General features: G+C 35.7%; 1 protein-coding gene across 10 annotated transcripts in view; it reads left to right on the top strand.

The window, feature by feature from the left end:
- The window catches only part of VPS13B (vacuolar protein sorting 13 homolog B), a 1,080,499-nt gene that overhangs the window by 172,122 nt on the left and 883,479 nt on the right, over nt 1–24,898 (top strand). The window contains exon 17 of one of the 10 annotated variants that reach the window (XM_069081096.1): nt 3,357–5,776. The exons of the other annotated variants lie outside the window; for them this stretch is intronic. Within the exon in view, the coding sequence (XP_068937197.1) occupies nt 3,357–3,393 (37 nt within the window). The 3' untranslated portion in view covers nt 3,394–5,776. Of the gene's footprint in view, nt 1–3,356; nt 5,777–24,898 lie in introns of those variants that run through there. 10 annotated transcript variants of the gene reach the window in all.

Raw genomic sequence — 24,898 nt, 5'->3', positions numbered from 1 at the left:
GTGTTTTGATTATTATTTCTATAGGTGAGAGTGTCCCTCAAATTTATTCCAGGAACCTTTTAACCCCTGTTTTATAAACCTCTTGCTCTTTGATGTCTTTTAAAATCTGTTTTTCCTCAATATTATTGCAACAACTTAGTATATAAATAAAAAGCATTTATTTTGAAAATAAGAGATAGAAAACCATGATATGACAACTCAGTTAAATGAAGTGTAGTTTGAAGTGAATAAAACACCAGATGAAACACATCAAATAGCACTTTTGAGTAAATCGAAATCAGCACAAGGACTGAGAGCTTCATTGAAGTCATGCAGTGAGTGAGAATTAGTTCTGTAAGGTAGCCTGGTAATGTCATTAAACTTCAAATCATTCTTGTCCTGTGGACCTACCTTTTTCCCACTCCACCCCCAAATTATACCACCTGCTTTATTTGGATTTTTAGATTTCACATTCCAGAGTTTTTTAAAGTACACACATCTGATGCTACATATGTTCTTCTATTTCTTGAGAGAAAATATATACCACAGGCGATAGCTTTTAAAAACAAAGAAATTTTATGGACTGTTATGGAATCCCTTAGGTAGTGTGTTTTGAGTTAGCAGTGAAAATCTCAACTTTATTTCTGACATAAATCATTAAAATAGTTTTCTTTTTTTTGTTGTTAAAAAATAACAACTCCATACTGTACTGTTAATTATGTATGATACTAGATTTGGGTTTTATTTTTTCCTCCTGTATAGTCTTTGCTAATAATTGTGACTTTTTTTTCCTACAATCATTGGTTCATTTGTTTCTATTAATGGGTTCACTATAACATTAAAAGTAATTTTTCCCTACTTAAATTTTCATTTTTATGTAATGAATATTCATTGATGGAATGCATAATGAATTATCTTAATACAAATCAACAAGCCATAACTAATTTTAAAATTTAGAAATGAAATATTCTGTTAATATAATTGTTTTAATTTAGAGTATAATTTATGTTATGCAGATATAAAATATAAAAAGCATGAGATTTGTAATTATTTCATTTATTCACTGTTTCTTATCAGATTGGTAACTTTTCGATTACTAATTGATGTGTATTTGAAAGGAAATGGTCAATAATGACAATCAGTGTTAAATGCAAAGTAGAAAGTAGAAGTCTAACTTGTGTTATGAGGTTTATCTTGAGTGGAAGTATGGTATAGTAGAAAGAGTTTAGGTTTACTGTCAGAGAACCTGAGTTAAAATTTTCCTCTCAGTGTGTCTCAGTTTTCTTATCTGTAAAATGAGTGGGTTGGGCCTAATGACTTTGAGGGCTCCTTCTAGCTTTAAATCTATGATCCTGGGATTCTTTTTTGGGGGTAGAGTAGTTCTAATACCAATACTATTATTACTGACAGCAACCACAACACCTTACATTTATATTATGATTTAAGATTTTAAAAACACTGTTATATCCTGTGATCAATTAATTAATCATTAAGCATTTATTAGGAGCCTACTTTTTGTCAGGCTCAGTGCTAGATGGTGAGGATACAAGGATAAAAGTGTAAAGTTCTTGCTCCTATATAGCTTATATCTTAGCTCTAGGGGAAACAGGTGCTATTATAGGTGCTATACCCATTTCATAGATTAGGGAACTGAAGCCACACAAGATTGAGTGACTTTTTTAGGCTCACACAGCTAGTTAAGTGTCTGAGACTATCTGAACTCAGATCTTCCTGATTGCAGGCCCAGTGCTCAATCCACTTTGCTACCTAGTTGCCTAGCTCTGGTAATCATGAGTCACTGGAGTTTATTGAATAGAGGAGTAGCTTGGTCAGATTTGTGCTTTAGAAAATCATTTTGGGAACCACCCTGTGAGGTAAGTGTAGTAGGTATTATCATCACCCCCATTTGATAGATAAAGAAACTAAAACTAAGAAGCTAGGTAACATTAGACAAGACATAGTCTAAGTGTTGTGGGATTTGAAACTTGATTATTTGTTCAAGCTTTTAGTATGCTAAAGAATATTTTTAGCTTAAAAATGAGCAAAAGTTAAAAAAACCCTATTTAATCTAAAAATGCTCTAAAAACATTTAACACTTACTATTTTATACATGTATATGATGATATTTTGTTAGGATTTATTGTGTATATAACTTTCCTTACTTAGAGAGATTTTGTATTTTATTTTAATATAAACATTTAAAGGTTATTTCTTATCATAGTATTTTCTGTAAGTTACAGTATTTTAGGGCCTCTGATAGTCTTTCTTGGCTTTTAGGAACCCAGTTACAGTAATGTGGTTTCCCTTCAGTTAACTGATACTTTCCTTTTTTGCCTTTGTGAGAGTGATATTTGTAGGATCATTGAATTTTTGTATTGGAAGAGACCTTAAAGGTCATCTAGTCTTATCTTCTACTAAGTACAGAAGTTTTTTCCCTGGAATATAGTCATCCAACCCCTGCTTTTGAATGTTTATAGAGATTCTACTTAGAGGAGCAGCTTGTTCCTTTGTTGGGCAGTCCTAATTGTCAGGTCATTCTTGTATTAAATAGAAATCTACCTCTGTAATCTTTACCTCATCAGTCCTAGTTCTATTAGATATACAGTACATTGAAGAAACCTGTTTTTTTTTTTTATGTCTGCCTTTTCATAACTATAAGACTTTTATCATTTGAATCCCCCAAGCTCAACTTTAGAGTTAATTTGTAAGGAAATTTTTAGAAGACTTTTGTAAAGGGATACATGGATCATCTCTTCTACTTTTCTATTACTGTTGCCTTTTTCTGTTGCTATAGGTCTTTAGAATAGATTTTGGAACAGTATTTGATTGCTTTGTATTTCTGAATCACATGGAGGTTTACCTATTTTGTAGATAAAATTTTCTTCTTAATTTCATCTTCAACAAAAATAGAAACTTTTTGGGAGCTCATATTGTAAAGTGGAAAACAGTGATAACTACAATCTTTATGATATACCTTTGCAGTTTTACTTTTATAGCATGTTTTGTAATAGTAAAGTTAACAATCATTTGCTACCTGCTTTTTCACATATTTGTTATGTCGTTCTTAACTTCTCCAAGAAATAAATCATTTATACACATACACACTCATTCTCCTCTCTCTCTCTCTCTCTCTCTCTCTCTCTCTCTCTCTCTCTCTCTCTCTCTCTCTCTCTCTCTTTCTCTGTCTCTCTTTCTCTCTCTCTCTCTCTCTCTCTCTCTCTCTCTCTCTCTCTCTCTCTTTCTCTCTCTCTCTTTTTCTCTCTCTCTTTCTGTCTCTGTCTCTCGCTCTCTCTTGCTCTCTCGCTCGCTCTCTCTCTTGCTCTCGCTCTCTCTCCCTCTCTCTCTCCCCCTCTCCCTCCCACTTTTTTTTTTTCCAGCCTCAGAATATTAGGTGAAGGATTGCAATTTTTTTGAAGTCATAAGATCATCGATTTAAAGCAATAAAAATCATTTTCACACAGCTGCACTGCTTATGCTATGCACAGGCTCAGCTGATTGGTTGCTTACTAATGAACAGTTTTTTGAAAGTGGTATGCATAGGTAATTGAAATTACTTGCGTGTGCAAAATTTTTTAAAAATTGCGTGTGTCAAAATTGCAAACAAAATACTCACTAAGCAACCAACAACAACAAATTCCTTGTTCAAGGACTATATATAGAAACTGTTTAGTTGTTTTACTTGCTTCAGAATACTTGTGGCCATGACAAGACAGGATACTGATCAAATCTATTAAGCCATAAACTGGCTAGAGCAAGAAGCAGACATAGGAGTGTTCTCCTTTGTCTTTGAATTCAAAGACCTAGAGAACAACAACAAAATGATTACCTGGAAGCACTGCAACAAACCAAACAAAAACCAAGACAGAAAAGATGTCTGCACAAATCATCTCCAGACATTAGAATGCATGGAAACCAACATAGCTAAAAAACCAGTAAATCTCTCAGAAGATACCAAAACTGTGAGTAATATGCTTGCCTGTGCACAGAAATGATTTGACTTTTTTTACAATGAAAAAAAATAGAACCAGAAGAAGTAACTTGGTTTATACAAACAGAAAAAAATAAATATAATGGAGGTCACATCCATATGCTTTTAAATATCAAAGATAATAATAACAGAAATGGAAAAAAGATTAGGAAAAAATTAGAAGAGTTGTTGAGCAAATGGCACCTAACAACTATTTTATCAGTACAGCTCACCATTATTGAATGTTGTACATTCAGAAAAGTAGTTTCTGAAATATATTGGGTTAGATATCTTACAATACAAACAAAAGCAAACAAAAAATATTATGCTAAGATAGTAATATGAAAAGACTGATTATATGCCATTTTCTAAGAAAAAAGTCATGAAATAATGGACAATTGCTATATCTGAACAATTAATTGACTGTATATCTTTGTATGGGCTATCCAATTAGACTCAGTATACTACTAAAGCAATTAAAAACAATGAAATCTGTAGCAGAGATGGATGGTCTAGAACCTGAGGGAAAGCAAACAGAGCCACAAACCAAAAAGATGAAAACAGTGACTAGCACCAGAGAAATAAGTATCAAAGATTGCATGAATGACTTGTATGAAAAAAGAATAATCTCAACAAAAGAATGGATTCTTGATAATTGAGGTAGTTATCTGCACATCATTGCTCACCCAGCAGGAGAGACACAAATCAAAACCATTACAGACATGCTCCTCTTAAAAATATATAAAATTAGACAGCTTTTGAACTTATCCTAGAAAAGCAACCAATTCAAGCATACCACTGGAAAACACCAAACTCTTTCAGATATGGGAGTTAAATAACTTTAATCCATATAAAGTGACTTATGCTATAATGTGCTGTTTGAACAGATGGGAAAAAGAAACACCATCTTACTAAATGGTCCAGCTAGTATAGGGAAATCCTTAATAGCCCAAAAGATATGCCAGCTACAATCCAGCAAACATTTTATTTCCATTCAATGACTGCATTCACAAAAACATAATCTGGGTAGAAGAAGCTGGAAATCTTGGACAGCAAGTGAACCAGTTCAAACAACTGATTTCAGGACAAAGTGTTAGAATTGATGAAAAAGGAAAAGACTCAAAAACAATTGAATAAACTCCAGTAATCATGACAGCCAATGAAAATATAACTGAAGTAAGAGTTGGCTGTGAACTATTACCAGAACACACAGAGCCAATCAAACACAGATGCCTAAATTTTAAACTAAGAAAACTCCTACACGGCACATTTGGACTTGTTGAAGATAAAATACCAAACATCTTCAGAACCTTAACAGTGCTAAACCTAGAGCCAACTATGAGTAGTTATGTCAGTAACTGGAAGGAGGTGCCAACATGGACTGAAAAGTGGGAGGAGCCAGCAAAGTATCTACATACTGGACTGGAGAGAACCAGAGCCACATGAATGGCAATCATCACCAGAATATAGCCTCGAAGACACCACGGCAATTAGCTTCTCTGGTATGGAACCACTAGCTACCACTAACTACTGTTCAAATCTCTGCTGAGGAAGGAGCAATTGATTAGTACTCATTAATACCCCAGTAAAATATCTTAGACAAGGTAAGTTTCTTTATTGCTGCTTCTAATCTTACTATTATCTTAACACAAAACTAGTAAACTGTCTTCAAGCAGGTTACACACAACCAGAATATAACTGTCTAGGACCAGGGAGCACCCTTTATGGGCAAGAGCCTGCAAGTGACTCAGACAGAGCAGCAAACTACATGATGAAGCTTATGAACAACTATAAATAAAGTTCAGAACCGTTACATATATTTTAACCAAGCAAACAGAGAATTAATACAGCACACACAACATTCAAAAAACTGAGGAGACTGTATAGCAAATGGAGTTTTCAGAGCAAAAGAAATTATAGCACCAAAGCTGGCGCCTCCAGCAAGAAAAGCAAAATCTCAACCTAGGAAAACACAATTTGGCAAATCTAGAAAACAGTCGCATAGACATAGATTCATAAACCTAGCAAGGAAAAGGAACTTCAGACAAACTAACCAACCAAACAACGTGTCTGGAACAGAACCTGAGCAATATTCATGAGAACTAACTAACCAGGTATCACAAATGGGGGTGGGTGGAACAGTAGGAGGATCTGGAGGAGGTGGTGGAGTTGGCATATCAACAGGTGGCATCACAGATGATAACAACATGGGACTATGATGGGGGCTATGTAACTATGACTTGACATGCCTCGAGGCACATACATTTAAGCATGCCACCAAATGGAAGATATACTCTGCAAAACATAGAAACAAACTTTGCAGGAGATGGCAACACAAGAGCAGGGCAAGAAGATAACTCATACATGCAAATATTAACACTCTGGAGTATAACAGACTCAGATGCATGGAGAGTTTGGATGTCCCCATCAGACTTTCAGCACATCCGAGGTATGGTTAGTGAGTTAAGTTTAGGCTCACTAGAACAAGAATTATTCAACATTGCTTTATTAAAACAGTGAACAAGGACCTTTGCTTTATTAAAACAGTGAACAAGGACCAGAAGGAGCAAAAGTAAAAGTTTATAATAATCACCTCACAGCAGCCATACAAGTTGCAGTAGACACAAATAACATAATAACATGGTTGTGTGATGGAGGAACTCTAAAAACATTAGGATACGTCCCATGGGAAACCAATAAATTATATCCGTGGGGCTACTACACAGACTTTTATAACTTCTTTAAGCAAGGCAAAGACACAGTAGTGAGCACAGAACCAACTAGCTCCTCACTATACAAAAGCAACAAAAAAATCCCTTCCTGACCATAGAAAACAAAATACCTATTGAAGTGCCAAGGATTGGAGTTAACTTTCCTACTGCCAAATATTTCTTTGAAACCAAACCAACTAAAATTACAATGAATTACCAAGACCAGAGAAAACTAGGCAGAGCTCCACAAATCATACCTAGCTTTGACAATAATCAAAAAGCAGCAGTGAATCAAGAAAATTCCTGGAGGGTTGGTATACCAAATGTCACCAAATACCCTGAATCAGTGAGACAAAGACCATTCAGTGCTGAGATGCTTCACCCTGAATGGACTTTTAAGACAGGAAGATCTGAACCATCATTAATATCTGGTGCTGCACAAACAACATATAGAAACCAAACCGATGGCACACTGGACAAAGAATCATTTTTGATTATCGACATGGAGCCAGAAGCCAAAATGAAAATGACAGAAAATGTCTAATACAACATGAATGGACACAAAATCAAGACCTAGAATGGTCAGAAAGTTGTAGAAAAACTAGATTAGATGATATTAGGCCAAGAGGACCAGAAATATACAGAGTACTTGGTAACTTAAATGCATGTGTTCCTTGGACAGCATTGGATGACCCAGGTCCTCCGTATCCATGGGGTCTTATTTGGTAGGAGCATCCAAATACAGTGCACAAGCCACATCTTAGAACGTTAGCACCACTCATCTATGAAAATAATCCACCTGGACAACTCTTTTTTAAGTACACCCAATTGGACAGATACATGTGATAAAACAGGTTCACCGCAAAGCAGAATCATTACTTACACAAATTTCTTTTAGAAAGGACAGTTCTAAGAGGAAAACTAAGAGCACCACAAGGATTTAGCATGTGTGGAGTCTCTGCACCAGATCCCAAGTTTAACGAGCAATTTCCAGATGCAACTGGAATACTGTAGCTACCATACCTAGGTGAAAGAACAATTCCTGCATTTACTTACTAACTAATCTTAATAACAAAACAGACTCAGTAAACCTACTAACCTTTTACTAAACACACAAAAAACCCCAATAAAATCTTTAAAATTCTGAAATTGTCCATGTCTCTTTTCCTATAGGAAACCAACCAACTTTATGCAACTGTTTTAATTAGGGTGGGTGGGGTGGGTGGGAGGAATTCCATTATTTGACCTGTTAAACCCTCCTCTCCATTCATTTTGTTGAATATCTCTTAAAGGTTTGTGACCTTTTGTCATAGTATATAATGGTAATAAAGTAAAATTTACATCAGTTTATATAATTAAGAATTTGTTTAAGGTATAGGGTTTGAAATAATAGCAATGACAATAAAAATATGCTAGTTATATTGGAAATGTTGATTATGATGTTTTTAATAGAAATTCTTTTCATTCTTTTATATTGTTCGTTATGCTGATTATGGCAAATGTTTTAAAAGTATTTGACCTATAGGGGGTAGTATTTGTTTTTTTTTTTTTTGTATCCTAGCAATATCTATGATTGTATTTGGGAGTGAGTACACTGATACAGGATAATTATGAAAGTATCATTTATAAATAGAAGGTAAAAGAATCATAATCACTTTAATTAGAAATAGTATTCTCACAGATAGTTAAAATAAGAAAATTATCCAATAATTTCACAGAATTGTCTAATTCTACTTGCAAAAATGCCTGTGGAATCTTTTTATGTTTCAGGAGAAGCCAGAATTCTTCAGAACACAGTCGAGATCCTTCATTAGATTGTCCTTATTGGAGTAAATATGTGATTGTTTAGTCGTTTTCAGTTGTGTCTGACTCTTCATGACTCCTTTTTGGCATTTTCTTGGCAAAGGTTCTGGAGTGGTTTTTCATTTCCTTCTCCAGCTCATTTTACAGACAGGGAAACAAAGGGAAATAGGATTAAGTGACTTGCCCAGGGTTACACAGCTAGTTAGTATCTGAATTTGAACTCCAGGCCTGGCACTCTATCCACTGCACCACCTCACTGCCCTATATTATGTATATTAAATATAGTATGTGAAATAATTTTTGTAGCCCAATCCTACCCTTACAGATTGGGTATAGTATAGATCAATGAGAAACATCAGTTTCATTTGGTTCCCAGTAGTTTATCCATTTAATCACTCTTCTCTAATAGTCTGGCATAGTCTTTGTTTTCTTGGTACTATCACTGTAGAAAATCCTGTCCTATGTGAAGAGAGGAGTAAAAGTATATTGGATAACCTACTGCCTTCTATTTAAGAATATGGGAAAAACACTTTGCCTTTTAAGTTTACTTTTTATTCTGTCACTTTGATTACTTCTTCTGTAATTTAAAAAAATATTCCATCTTATTATTTTGTTTCTCTAATGAATAATCTGGCAGTCAGATGTATCTGTGATTTCCTAGATGGGGGTAATTCCTCCACTTATGGAGATTGTAGCCCATGCAGGACTTCTCAACCTTTGTGACTCTTTTTCCATGTCTTTCCATAAGTTCACTACAAGGTTTCCAGTCAACATGCTGAGGACCTTCCTCATTCCTCTTGATTTTCATTGCAAGATTGGCAGTGTATCCTTTGTTCTTGCCACATAACTAACCTGTGTTCTTTTTTGATCATATATTTCTTTGGTGCCATCCTTTACTTCGGTTCTTATTTATGGTCCCTTATTTGTTATCTGTTGCATCCTTCTCACCAACCCTGAGTCTCTACACTGTTATGTCATGGAACACTACAGTTTCTGAAGACTACCACTAATCACTTTAATTGTATTTCTTATGGAGAAATGTACATATTCTTTGTACTCTAAAATTGATTTTCTTTGGTCACATCATAAAGCTCTATTTTTGTTGTGTCTTGACAGTCCTCAATGGTTTTTGTGTGTCCTATAGATAACTCTGTCAGTTTTAATTAACCTTAATAGCCCAAGTAATGGAGTTTTGGGAGGGGAAGTGTGATATGATAAATGAAATCTTATTTGTAAATGAATGATAGCTTATACTCTGGGATGTTCTGCAAACTCTGGAACTACTTCCAATATAGTTTTGCAATATGCTTTGTTTTTGGAGGACCAGTCTAGCTAAGTAGGAACAAACTCATCACCAGTAGGTTGGCTACTTAGTTATGAATTCTTTGATCATGATACAAAGAAAAATAAAATTCCTCATTGCTGTGCAGCTTCTTTCTGCTTCTACACTGATAGTAACAGAGGGTAAAAAAAATGCGACGGAGGGTAAAAGAATGACATGGTTTTTGGACTATCTCTAAATTTTTTTTTTCAATTTTTAAACATTTTTATTTAAAGTTTTGAGTTTCAAATTCTATCCATTCCTCCCTTCCTTCCTATCCCCTCACACCTGAGATAGGAAGCAATCAGAGACAGGTTATACATGTGCAATCATGTAAAGCATTTCCATATTAGTAATTTTCTATGAGATGATTTGAATAAAATAAAACAATGAAAGAAAGAAAGTGAAAAATAGCATGCCTCAATCTGTATTCAAACAATATCAGTTCTTTCTCTGGAGGTGGATAATATGCTTCATTATGAGACCTTTGGAATTATCTTGGATCATTGTATTGCTGAGAATAGTAAGTCATTCACAATTCTTCATCAAACAATGTTGCTATTACTGTATACCACATTCTCCTAGTTCTGCTCACTTTACTTTGCATATGTTCATGTAAGTCTTCCTAGGTTTTTCTGAAATCACCCTGCTTGACATGTTTTTTTAAATCTTTTTTTTTTTTTCTAAAGCAATCAGGGTGAAGTAACTTGCTCAAGGTTACACGGCCAGTTATTTCTGGGTGTGGTGCTGAGTGTCTGAGCCCGGAATTCGATCTCCAAGTCATTGCGACACTGGAGCTGGTGCTCTTACTCGCTGAGCCTGGAGCTGGTGCTCTTACTCTCTGAGCCACCTGGCCACCCCTAAGCAATTGGGGTTAAGTAACTTGCTCAAGGTTACATGGCCAGGTGTTTCTGGGTGGGTGCTAAGTGTCTGAGCCTGGGATCCGATCTCCAGGTCATCCCTACACTGGAGCCGGTGCTCTTACTCTCTTAGCCACCTGGCTGCCCCCTTGACATTTCTTATAGCACAATAATATTCCTTTATAGTCATATACAAGACTTGTTTAGCCATTCCACAATTGATGGGCATCCTTTCAACTGCCTATTCTTAGCTACCACAAAAGAGCTGCTACAAATATTTTTGCACAGAGTTGTTTTTTTTTTTATCTCAAGTAGGCAGACTGAGAATGATTTGGATTTGTTTCCAAAAAAAAAGTGTATTTGAACTTATAATATGTTCTTTTTTTTCCAATAATGTAATATTAAGTGGCTCAGGTTTCCTTCATTGAATATGCTATCAAATAAATATGAGATGTGTGTGGTCATGTGGTATTTGCTAGTGCATTCCATATACTTTGTAAAGTTGGGAAACCAGTTTAGGAAATACCAGTGTTGCACATATATGTTTATTAGATTTTTATTATTAGAATTAAAATGTAGGGTAGGGGCTGCAGAGAAAAAGAAATCGATTTTCATTAATTTTTTTACAAAGCTGATTTTTTTTGTTTTGTTTTTTATTTTTCAAATGCTTTATTAACTTCTGATTTACATTATTCATTTCTGCCATATTTTGAGTTACAATTTTTCTCCCCGTTTTTCCCCTACCCACCTCGTCCAATCTGCTCTCTCCCATATTTTCTCCCATACCCCTTTGGACTTTTCCAGTGGATCTCTATGCCCCAGTGCCTGTATATCTTATTTCCCAATTACATGTAAAATAGTATTAATAATAGTATATGTGTGTATATATATATTTATATTTGAATATTTGATTTTAAAACTTTGAATTCCAGATTCATTCTCTTCCTCCCTTGTCACCCACCCTTACTTGGGAAGATAAGCAGTTCAGTATAGGTTGTACATGTGTGGCTAATACAAAACAATAACATAGTAGATATATTGTAAAAGACTGACTATATTTCCCTCCCTCCTATCCCACCTCCCACTTGTTCTATTCTCTACTTCGATCCCGTCCCTTTTCAAAAGTGGTTGTTCCAATTTCCCTCCTTCCCAGCCTGTCCTCCCTTCCATCATCCCCCCTCTCATCCCCTTCTCCCCCTACTCTCCTGGAGGGTGAGATACCCTATTTAGTGTGTATTTCATTCCCTCCTCAAGCCAAATTCAGTGGGAATAAGGTTGACCCATTCCCTGTTGCCTTCCTATTCTTCCCTTCCATTGTAACCATTTTACCTTGCTTCTTCTGAATGAGATAGTTTACCCTATTCTGTCTCTCTCCATCTCCTCATTATATTCCTCTCTCACCTCTTAATTTCACCTTTAAGTATCATCCTTTCCTATTAAACTGGTCCTGTGCCCTCTATCTATGTTTACCTGTAAACATATATACACACATTCACATATGTATTCATATGCCCATATACCCTCATATATAGACAGACACACACATATATATGTATATATATACATATATATATATTTTATTCCCTTCAACTACTGAGAAAAGTTTCATCAGTCACAATTATTGTTTTTACATGTAGAAATGTTAATAGTTCAACTTTGACAAGTTCCTTATGATTTCTTTTCCCTGTTTACCTTCTCATGCTTCTCTTGCTGCTTGTATCTGAGTGTCAAATTTTCTATTCAACTCTGGTTCTTTCAGCAAGAATGCTTGAAAGTCCTCTATTCCACTGAATGGCCATATTTTCCCCTGAAACATGATACTCAGTTTTGTTGGGTAGGTGACTCTTGGTTTTAATCCCAGCTCCTTTGACTTATGGAATATCATATTCCAAGCCCTTTGATCCCTCACTGTAGAAGCCGCCAGATCCTGGGTTATCCTGATTGTGTTTCCCCAATATTCAAATTGTTTCTTCCTGGCTGCTTGTAATATTCTGTCCTTAATCTGGGAATTCTGGAACCTGGCTATAATATTCCTAGGAGTTTTCTTTTTGGGATCTTTTTCAGGAGGTGATTGGTGGATTCTTTCCACCTCTATTTTGCCCTCTGGTTCTAAAACATCAGGGCAGTTTTCTTTGAGAACTTCCTAGAGGATGATTTCTAGGTTCTTACTTTGATCATGGCTTTCAGGTAGTCCAATAATTTTTAAATTATCTCTCCTGGATCTATTTTCCAGGTCAGTGGTTTTTCCCACAAGATATTTCACATTGCCTTCTATTCTTTCATTTGTTTGGATTTGTTTAACAGCATCTTGATTTCTCATAAAGTCATTAGCTTCCATTTGCTCTAGTCTAATTCTGAAGCAATGATTCTCCTCAGTGAGCTTTTGAGATTCTTTTTCCATCTGGCAAATTTGGCTTTTTAAGGAATTCTTCTCCTCATTGCCTTTTTGAGCCTCTTTTGCCATTTGAGTTAGTCTATTTTTTAAGGTGTGATTTTCCTCTTTCAGGCTGTTGACTCTCATTTCTTAATTTTCTTGCATTATTCTCATTCCTCTTCCCAATTTTTCCTCCACTTCTCTTATCTGCTACTTAAGGTCCTCTATGGCCTGTAACAGGCTCTTATTTTCCTTTGAAGCTTTTGGTGCAGGAGTTCTGACTTCACTGTCTTCCTCCTTTTCCCATGCTTTGCTCTTTTTTGTCCCCAAAATAGGAGTCTAATGTTGGAATCTTCTGTCTGCTTTGTTTCCTTTGCCTGGTCATGTTGGCCCTCCGTCACTTGACCCCTGGGCTTTTGCCACAGTAGGCTCTGCCATCAGATAGGGGAGCTTTCGTCCCAGTCTCTGGGGTTTCCTCAGGTGCTGGAGGTATTAGATAGGTGCCCTCTCTGAGGTCTCCACACGCTCTGGCAAGCTGGACACACACCCCAGGATCTCCACCGTAGACTACAATCCAGATGGAAGCAGGTTAAAGCAAGACGATTACCCCTCAGACTGGTGCTTGGTCCCCCTATACTCTGCAGTTCAGGAGCTGAAGCTGCCATGTGGAGCTGGCTGGCTGTGCCGGCATCTCAGCGGCTTCTTGCCCGGGGGCAAAAGCCATACACACTCCCACTTACTGGGTTCCAAAGTCCAGACTGCACTGACCTCTCACTTTGTCCTTTGCATCTATGTGTTGATAAATCTGGAAACGGCCACAGCTGCTGCTGATCTGGAGTCCCTCCGACCAGGGGCTGATCAGGCCCACCCTGGGTCTAAAGCATTGACATGGGGCTCAGCTCGGCTCCCAGAGCACTGCTCTGGCTGATTCCTGCTGGCCTGCCGGGCTGTCCTCAGCAGGAAGTTAGCTTCTCTGTGTCACTTTATGGGTTCTGCAGCTCCAAAGTTTGTTTAGAGTCCCCTTTTTACATGGATTGGGGAAGGTGGAAGCTGGAGCAGCGGGGAGGTCCTGCTTCTACTCAGCCATCTTGACTCCGCCCCCTCCTATCTCTAAATTTTAATTTAGTTACAGGATCTCTGGATGTGACATTCATAGTGGACATGAGTAGATATACCAGAGAACCTAAGTCCTATAAATCTTGACATTGTTTCCTTAAATGAATCCCAAATCAGAATAAAGTTGTAGCATACTGTACATTGACTAATTAGCTCTTTTTGGAGAGTCCAATAAAGAAGTTGGTGAATTGGTTTTATCATATAGTCAAAGGCAACAAGGTCATCCTGTATTGTAGTTCTCATCTAACGTATTTGGGAAAAGACCATCATGCACATAATTGCAGTTTATATGTCGACATCTGTTGCAGAATGCTAAGGCAGAAAACCACTAAGACTTCAGTAAGACCTCTACATTAAATCAGCTTGTGTTTTGAAGTTACTGGCAAATATTTGGCAACTTCATTGCAGAGGTAGGAGTTTATGAAGTTACTGAAAGCTATGTTGCAAAACATGGACCAAGAATAAGGAATTAAAAAGGCCCCAAAGTTATGAACTACACATTAGCCTTATGTTCACATCCTGAATTTTTAATAATAATAATGATGATGATAGTAATTTAACTCTTATATAGCACCTTAAGACTTAGAAATAACTTTACAAATATCACATTATTTTATACTCAACAATCCTGGGAGGTAGGTGCTATTGTTACACTCATTTTACAGATGAGAAAACTGAAGCAGATAGTGCTTAAGTACCTTTCCCAGGTTCTGAGACTGAATTGAACTCAAGTCTACCATACTCAGTTCCAGTGCTCCATCTATTCCACCATCTAGTTATCTCTACTTTCTTTGAGAAATGAAGCTGGAGGTGATGGACAAAAGCATGTACCATTTAACTCTGCAAAATTATTAATGGAATATGTGTTAATGGATAGGAAATGATTCATCATTGATGAATTATATCTGAATCCCCTGAGTGTATTCAGGTAGTCAATAAACATTTATTATATTCCAGGCTTTTTGCTAAGCCCTGGGGGAGCAAAGAAAGGCAAAAACATGGTCCTCACCCTCAAGGAGCTCATATTCTGGGGGAGACAACATACAGCCTAATATGTATATATAAGATATATACAAAATAGATGGAAGAAGGTAGATTGACCACTGAGTTGTTACAGATAAATATTGGTACAAAACTAGAGGCCATGGTATTGATCAGAGTGCTAGATTTGAAGTCAGAAGACCTGAGTTTGACCTGAGCTCTGCCACTTTAAGATTTATGGGCAGTCACCACTATGGGTTTCATTTTCCATATAGGAAAAAGAGAGGAGGTTGTACTAGATGCTGTATGAGATCTCTTCTAAGTCTAAATCTCTTATCCTAAAATAAGAAAAAATGATCACTTAAATCACCCACAGTATAAGTCATTAGAAATCACTTTTAACAATTTATTGATCATAAATAATGGAAGGTGTGTGTGTGTTTGTACACGCCTGTATACATATATGTGTGTGTGTGTGTGTGTGTGTGTGTGTGTGTGTGTGTGTATATATATATATATATATATATATATATAATGATTTCAATACTGTCATACGGCAGCTGTTCAACCAATGTTAGTCTCCATAATGAGGACCCAAAAGTGCATTAGTGAACAGATTGACTTATTTACATGGCAGATATATGCCCACCTGATGCTACACCAGTTTAAAAATGTAATCTGTCTTGCGAAATATTATGGAAAAGGATAGTGGAAGATTGTGAAGAGTTCTACCTTTCAAACAGAGAAGTATTGGAAGGTAAGACCAATTCAAAGAAATTTTGGTGAGTAACACAATTAAATAAACCTTTAAAGATAAATCTGCAACTGGGATAGTAGTCAAAAGATGAAAAAAATCTGTAAGTATTTTTATAACAAATTACTTTCACCATTATGGAAAATGAAACCATTACATTCACAGATGTACTTATAGATGAAATAGAAATTAAGAGAAAAGAAGGGAAAAGCAGTTGAATCAGACCAAGGGTATGTAGAAGTTATTGCTGGTGAAAGCATATCAATTTTGAGGGAATTTAGAAATAAATTTTTAGAGTATCTGAAGGAATGGTAGATACCAAAATTATGGGGTGAAAAAAATGCTCTCATATTATTAAAAATAATAAAAGTAAATAACTTTCCTAAATACTTTGTTTTTGTTTTTTGTTTTTGCTTTTTGGAGAGCAATTGGGGTTAAGTAACTTGCCCAAGGTCACACGGCTAGGTTTGTTGTGTGTGTGTGTGTGTGTGTGTGTGTGTGTGTGTGTGTGTGTGTGTGTGTGTGTTAAGTGTCTGAGGCCGGACCTGAATTAAGGTCCTCCTGACTCCGGGGCTGGCACTCTACTCACTGCGCCACCTAGCCGCCCCTCCTAAACACTTTCAATGAAAAAAAAAAGGATGTAGAAGAAAGTGAGAGAGCTTTAAAGATTAATGACATATATTCTTGCCTTTTGGTTTATGTAAAATTTGCATGAGATTAAGAGAACATTCTTATTGAGGATGTTAGTAGTAACTATAGACAGATTTTGGCCATTATTATTTTATAGTGGATGATATTTTGCCACTATGTAATATCCTGAAAGATGTGGAAAATATAATCCCACTGATTTTATTATTTCTTGACCCTAAAGCAAGAATTTGATTTGGTAGAGCAAAATGCTGTCGTAAAAGCCATCTTATGAAGTATCTCCCATACATATATAAAAAGGTCAATAATTTCTGAAGAAAAAAAAAACAAAAAGAGTAGAATGACCATTATATTAGTTAAGATATAATAAAGAATGTATGTTCACTAAAAGGATTTGCTGTTGTCATTAATGAAGTCAAATACAGAGACCAGGTTGAAGAGATGTTTTCTGTTAATAGTGAAGACTTCTAGGTGCCCCTATTTGTAGATGATATATTGGTTACATTAACCTCATGATCCTTGCAGAACCTCCAGGAAGAGATCCAGTAGCACTCAAGAAAGACCTAACCATCCATCTAGGAAGACCAGGATGTTAGAAAATGCTTGTTGTCCAGATTATGACATACAATTGGATGGATAACCTGTATTGCTTTTATGTGTGAGACTATAATACAGGTGTTCTAGTTATCAGTATAATGCTTTCATTAAGAATAAATGAGGACTTCCTACCAAGATGACTGCTTGAACAGGAGGCAAGTCACTTATCATCCACATATTTGTCCCAACAAAAGCCTGAAGTTCATATCAGATCAAATAATGATCAAGAAATCAAATGAGAAAATACTGTAAATAACTTTACCTCAGAGCTGTACAAAAAGTCAGAAACCCATGGCAATAGAAAAAGTTCCTCACAAGTGACATAAGGACTCATTTTGAGTGTTTATGTAACCAGAGACAGGACACTTGTTAGTAGAGCTCTGTTTCTTGGCAAGCAAAAACAGAAGACTTCCCTGAGAAGCAACAGGGATGGTCAGAAAGACCTAGGATGGGAACCTTGGAAACTATAGGTAATGGCACTGTTTATTCCCTCCTGAAATACTCTATAGGGAGTCCTGAAGTGCTCTAAACCTCAGAATCCAGGGGCCATTACCTCTACCCCTTTATCCCTCCCCGTTCCTCTTGCAAGTGGAAGCAAGTACATAAACCCAGAGAACTTAGAGCCAAACTTAAGGAGGGCTGACCAGCACACACAGAAGTATGGGTTGGAGGAGTGGGGTTGACCCCAGCACAAAGCCCCAGTTCCAGAACAAATGCTGGATAGGCAAGTAAAACCATGGGGGAAAAGCCAAGCCAGTATAAAAAAATTAAAGTCTAATTCATAACAATTGTAAGCAGATAGTTAAAGGAAGAAGTGGATTTTTCAGAAGGATTTAATAAATACCTAGAAGAAATGAAACAGGAGATAAAAAATTAAATAAAAATATTTGAAGATTTGGAAGGAGAATAGCTCAATAGAGAAAGAGGCAAATAAACCTTATTAAAGAAATTAGATTGCTAAAATCTAAGATGGAGGGGGTGGCAAGGTAGTGCAGTGCATAGAGCACTGGCCCTGGAGTCAGGAGGTCCTGAGTTCAAATGTGGCCTCAGAAATTCAACACACATACCAAAAAACTAGCCATGTGACCTTGGGCAAGTCGTTTAACCCCAATTGCCTTCCAAAAGAAAACTAAGATGGAGCAAATACAAGAGATTAAAAAAATAGAAGAAAAAATTTAAGGTTAAAAAAAAAAGTAATTGACGTAGAATGCAAGTCAAAGAGGTGTAATTTAAGAATCGTTGAACTTCTTGATCACCAGGACTTAAAAAAAAAAAACAACCTAGACGATATTTCAAGAAATAATAAATGAAAACTGTCTTAGAACCAGAGAGCAAAGTAAAGGTTGAATGTATCATTCCATTCCTGAAAGGAACACACCAAAAGGAAGAGTCAGATATGCCATAGGTAAAATCCAAAGCTCCCAAAGTAAAGGGAAAAAAAGGTCAAGCACCCAGAAAGAAACAATTATTAAAGAATTATAGTCATTATCAAACAAGCAATGGCACCTTCTATTATAAATGAAAGTTCTTGGAATTCATTATAACAAAAGGTAAAAGATAAAGGCTTTTAACCAGTAAGAACTTATTCTGTGAGTGTGAATATTATCCTATAGGCGAAAAAAAGACCTTTAATGGATTAGAGGACTGAAAGTAGCAAAACTGAGTAGATGTTTTGAAATAGAAACCAAAACGTTTATAAACCTGGCAAGCTAAATTTATTTTAACAATTGCAAAGAGCTTTATGATGATGTAGCACTAACATTCTTATAGGAAAGAAGAAACAAGTGGCCCTTCAGTACCATAATGCCAATAAGAGACATTAAAGGAATTGATTTTTTAGAAAGCTGAGGTTCAAGGTTTGGGGATAGGGGGAGGTTTGAAGCTTGGTACTACTTTGAGAATTTTAAGAGGGAACAGAAAGGAATTAATATTTAATAGAAAGGAGGAAGGAGTGGAAATTGTTACTTATCATAATTGAGTTGTGTAAGAAGACTATACAAGCCTAGAAGAAAGAGTGGAGGTAGAGGGAACTGGCATCATATGAACCTCTTTCTTATCTCTTGTAGACAAAGGTGATTTGAACACACACAAGTTGGTGTAAGAATATATTAAACTTAACAGGGAAAATATGGGGATGTGGTGCAGGACAAGAGAAAGGAAAATACTAAGGAAGGAATAATCACAAATAACATTTTTGAGCCCAACATTTTTGAACAGGGTTGAGTGGATTAAAAGGGAAAAGAAGAAAGAACTAGAATCTTAGTCCTAGATTGCTTCTTATTTGAATGACTGACAAAATTGTGCTATTCAAAGACCATAGTGGAATGGAATTTTTTTTTGTGATAAATGATGAAAGAGAAGACTTTAGGGAATGCCTGGTAGTATGTATTAATATAGAGTAAAGTGAACAGAACCAGGAGAACACATTATAAATGGACAAAACTTTTGAAAGACAACTTTCTGCAGAAAAATGACTCATTTCACCAAAGGACCTATAATGAAGCATGTTACCCATCTGCTGACAAGAGAGGTAATGGATACAAGGTTCAGAGACATTTTGGTCATGGCTACTGGATAGATAAATTTTATTTGGCTGTGCCTCTTATGAATGTTTTTTTTTTCCTTTTTTTTAGAGGGGGGAAGGCAGGGCAGTTGGGGATAAGTTACTTGCCCAAGGTCACATGGCTAGTAAGTGTTAAGTGTCTGAGGCTTATGAGCATTTTTTAAAACAAATTGGAGTGGGAAAGAGGAGTTGCTCATCGTGATGTATGCTGACCTCCCACTCCCTTCCCATGAGGGTCTTAGAAACAATTTTAAAAATACACAGATGAGAAAAAGGGAATTTTTGAAGGAAACATGGACAAACTGGACAGTTTTAAAAGTAAAAATAGAATTTGTTATATATTTGTTTTGATCTACCCTGTCACCATAGTAGCTTTCTATGGTCAGGACTCTCTTCTTTTTATTATTCATTTTTCAGCCTATTTCACTACTTTTAAGTTGAGCTCTGCTCCTGAGGCACAGAGGGCACTATTCCAAGGGGCCTGGTCACTGTTTTTCCATGGGGCCCCAGGTGCTTGTGGCTTCTCCCTTGTTCTGGGGGTGGTCTGGCTTAGTTGCACCTGTTGTGCTGGGTTATGGATTTGGGGCCTCACTACTGACCTGCTGAGCCAGGACCAAGGGGCCTTGGTTGCTGCTCTGTGCTGTGCCTAAGAGCCTCCTGCTGCCTTCCCAGACACTGTCTACATTAGACTGCACTTTTGTTTTACTAAAGTGAGTCAAACCTTTCCTGAAGTCCTAGGTTATCTTAAGCTGGAAAATTGTTTCACTCTGTCTTTTTGTGAATTCTGTTGCTCCAGAATCCATTTAGAGGCTTGATTTAATGTTTCTGAGGGAAACTGGGGAGAGGTCAGGCAACTTCTGTCTTCTCTCCACCATTTTGGCTCTGATGAATTTGTTATATATTTGAAACAAAGCAAGTGGCACATAAAGGAGATTCATGGTTTCATATAGGATGTTCTTTATGTTCTGTTGTATGTATGGAAATGTTATTTTTGGTGCTTAAGTGCAAAGTTAAAAAACTACTAAAATGTTTAGTCTGACCTCTCATTTTTCAAATTAGAAAATTGAGACCCTTAAAAGAAAGGGGTTGAGATAAAGTTTTTGTCATTTGACTGGTTCCTAGCATGGAACCTCCACCATTAAGGAAAAGAATTTGGAATTATGCTAGTAAAGTGACTAAAATATCTATTCGTATGAATGACGGATTTCATTGCTAGGTATATATGCCAAGGAAATCACAGGTTGAAAAAGAAACCTCCATATACACCAAAATATTTATAGAAGCACATTTGTAGTAGAAAAATACTGGAAACAAAGTAGATACACACTGATTGGGGAATAGCTAAAGAAATTGTTCAGGAATATAATGGAAAATTACAATGCTTAAAGCAATTAACAAATATGCATGAAGAATTAATTTACATAAACTGATAGAGTAAGGAGAGCCAAGGAAACAATATACATAATTATTATGATAATGTAAATGGAAAAAATATTACGTATGTGACAGAATTACAAAGAATAAGCTTGTTGCCTAAGAACATGCCTAAGTGCTGTGTTGTAATTATTACTTTGTATAAAGGGCCATCTTGGTTTTTGGCATTACTACCTGTTCTGTTTCATTATGTTAATAAACACTTGAAAGTCAGTATTTTTAATCTAGAGCTTTGGTTAATTTGAAGTTTGATCTTCTAGACTTCAGCCATTTCCTAAAGTTTTTATCAGTTTAGTACAAATTAATGAGTCATCCCTTGAGGTTGTGGATTTTTTTTGTGTTTGTTTTGTTTTGTTTTTTGGTTTTGTTTTAAATCATAGTGTAAAGTAAATCTAGGTGGAAGCCGATTGGCAAAGAGTAATTTTTTTTTGGAAGTTTATTTGATGCTTTACACTACTTCCTTGGGCTTGCTAACTTTCTCAACATGAAGAAATCTTTACCCTGAGGTATTGCTGTCCTGATTGGTGATTTACTTATATGGACTATTATTTCAAGATGGATCCCAATCATGTCTTACCTCCACACCTCAATTTAAGCACTTAATAAAGACCTATGCCTGTCTGTCGTTGTCTTTGTCTCTCTTTATCTGTCTCTCTGCCTCTCTTTAACTCCTTTTGTTTCTCTTTTTTTTTCTCTCTTTAAAGGGTAAAATAGAGAAACACTGTCAATATGCATTTACCATGCTACATATTCTATATAGAGAGGATAAAGTGAAATAAGAATTATAGTTGTAGATACCAAGAAATTTGTAAGATAAAACATCTAAGAAATGAATGAATAATAAATCTGACTTTCCATAATTAATGCCCAAAATATGGGTAAGCAAGATGAATTAGTAATGATCCCATCAGAAGGAAGCAAATATGATCTCATCCTAATTTTCCCCATCTGTCAAAAAAAGAAAGATAAAGAAAAAGTATCACCTACTTCACAGAAGTGTTGTGATGATTAAATGAGAAAATATGTAAGTTTTGCAAACCTTAAAAATGCTGTATAAATGTTTGCTGTACTGCAGCTGAAGTTGCTGAGAGGTTTTGGAATATGGCTCTGAGGAAATAGACCCTATTCAATAGAAAAATCATAGAAAAATTGGAATGAGGTTGAGAGTGGCATTGTGAATCAAGAAAGTATACTGATGGGAATTTTAAATGTTGGATTGGTTGTGGAAAGATAGAGTCATCAATGCATTATTGATAAAACTGGAATTGGTGAAAGCCTTAAAGAAAAAAAAAATTGGAATTGTTGAAGCAAAGTGCTTACTACGTTCAAACTACTTTTGACCAAGTAGTTTCATTGATAAGCATATATCCCAGTGATGTCATTGACAAAAAAGGCCCCACATGCATCAAAAAATTTATAGCATCACTTTTTGTGTTAATCAAGGAATTGGAAATAAAGTAGATATCCATTGATTGGGGAATGTCACTCGAAACAAATTGTAGCACATGAACACATATCACTGAGCTGAAAGAAATTGGAACAAATGTGATAAGTACATAGAAGCATGGGAAGATATATGAAACAATGTAACATAAAGCAGGCATAGCTTGAAAACAATATGCACAATTACGCCATGAATGTAGATTGAAAGGTGAACTACCACAGGATCATTGAGGTTTTTTTTTCCTAGTTAATACCAAAAAAATTTTTTTGAAGGGATAACTCAGGGATGGAGGAAGCCTACTCTTGGTTAAATATAAACTATATAAAAGCAAAATATATCATTAAAGTAAATTTTTCTAAAAAGAAATAATAATAATTGTAATAATATGTTATGATAATAATAATAATAGATAAACATTTATATGTGCTTACTTTGTGCCAGGCACTGCTTATTACTTTGCAGTTATATATTTTCTCATTTGATCCTCACAGCAACCCTGGGAGGTAGATGCTATTATTATCCCCATTTTACAGTTGAGGAATCTGAGACAAATGGAAAGTGACTTGCCCAAAGTCACATAGGTAGTAAGTGTCCAAGGCCATGTTTGAATTTGGGAAGATGAGTCTTCCTGACTCCAGGCTCTGTGCTCTATCCTGCCATGTAGCTGCTCCCTATTGTAATCATAGTAACATGAAATTACCTTGTCATTTTCTGTAGATCTCTCTGTCAAAAGCAGAAAAACCAATCTTTTTTAATGTCTTTTAATAATAATTTAATTCTTCAGTGATAGTTGAACCAGTGAGGGGAGCTGTTATTTTGGATGTAATTTTCACCAAGAAAAATGAATTGGATAATGGGATAAAAATAATGAGAACCTTAAGTGCCCTTTACTACTCCATCTTAGAATTTGTGCTAGAGGAATTGAAACAGGGATTGACTACTACTGTTCATCCTACATTTCAGGAAACATTTCAAAGGTTATAGAAAAAATGGGTTAGCTCATGTTTTTTGTAGTCTGAATTCATGTGAAAAGCTTGCCAGTTCATAAATTTTAATAATTTTCTTATTTTTGACTCTTAATTTGGTTTTTAGATTTTATAGCCTACACGGCAAGTGAAAATATCCAAAGAATAACAGGATAATGAGAACAAATGCAATTTTGATGAAGTGTCTTTTCTGATATCTGACTTTTCTCATTTTGTATTTTATACCGAAGGCACAAATGAGCATGGAACATATATTCCTAAATAACAAAGTGTTAATCTGATGAGAACATATAGTTTTATTTCATTTTCCTTTGGAAAATTTGGTGCTTATATACATATAGTTATATGATTGATAGGATGTGTAGTTGGATGAGCAAATATCCACTTCCAGTTTCTGGTGGAGCTATGAATTGTTGTAGCCTTTTTAAAAGTAATATAACATCATACAATGAACATCATAAAAAACTGTTCACATATGTTGACCTGTTGATCAAAGTAACTGGGAAACAGGCTTAGAATTGATATAAAGGAAGACTTCCTAACAATTAGAGCTTTTCAAAAGTGGAATAGTCTCTTTGATGTAGTTAGTAGTCTCCTTTCTTAGACATCCTCAGTGGTAAAATAGATTCTTTTTCAGGTATAAATTGAACCATGGTCTATGAGATACTTTCCAACCCTGGCCTTCCATGATTCTAATGGCTAGACTTTAGTGGGATGTAGTTCATGCAATGATGCTTGAATAGTTATCATTCATTTCTACTGAATTGCTTTATAGTTATCTGAATTTTTGATACAGTAGAATGTTATTACAAGATCTCTTGTTTTGAAAATAAACATGTATCCTTATCTTATTTTTTGGCATTGTGCTTGACATTAGCAGAACATTTTCTGGTGATAGCATTATATTCCAGTCATAATATCTTTTATAAATTTTTATGGGGCGGAAATTTATCAGCAGGTGCAAAAGTATCCTAAGTTTAATTCTTATTAGTGACATTTTCAAGGAGGCTCTTGTACATAGTAGATGTTTGATGACTGTTGGGTTAGTAATCCTTAATTAAGTTGTTCATCTGTGCTACCCCACTTATCATGTCTCCAAGTCCTTTTCAGTTCATAGTCATAGCTAGTTTTTAATATTTTACATAATTTTATATCCTTGGACATATGAAACCTAGTAGCAAAAATCTAGAGGGGAACCCATCATTTGCTAACAATCCCATTTCATGGTCTTTTCTTTCAATAGGGGAGGAAAAGAGCTCATTAGGTATATATTTTTTTGCTCTCCCTGAAGTTCCTTAGGATCTTCCTATGAAAGGAGTATGTTACAGGATTTTGCTTCCTTTGGTTACTGTTCTCTATA

Source organism: Petaurus breviceps, unplaced genomic scaffold (assembly GCF_028583685.1).
Source record: "Petaurus breviceps papuanus isolate PSGF00001 unplaced genomic scaffold, PetGlider_PUasm1.0 98, whole genome shotgun sequence".
Taxonomy (NCBI): Eukaryota; Metazoa; Chordata; class Mammalia; order Diprotodontia; family Petauridae; genus Petaurus; species Petaurus breviceps.
Note: the sequence above shows the minus strand (reverse complement) of the source record. Positions and strands in the feature narration are given on the sequence as shown.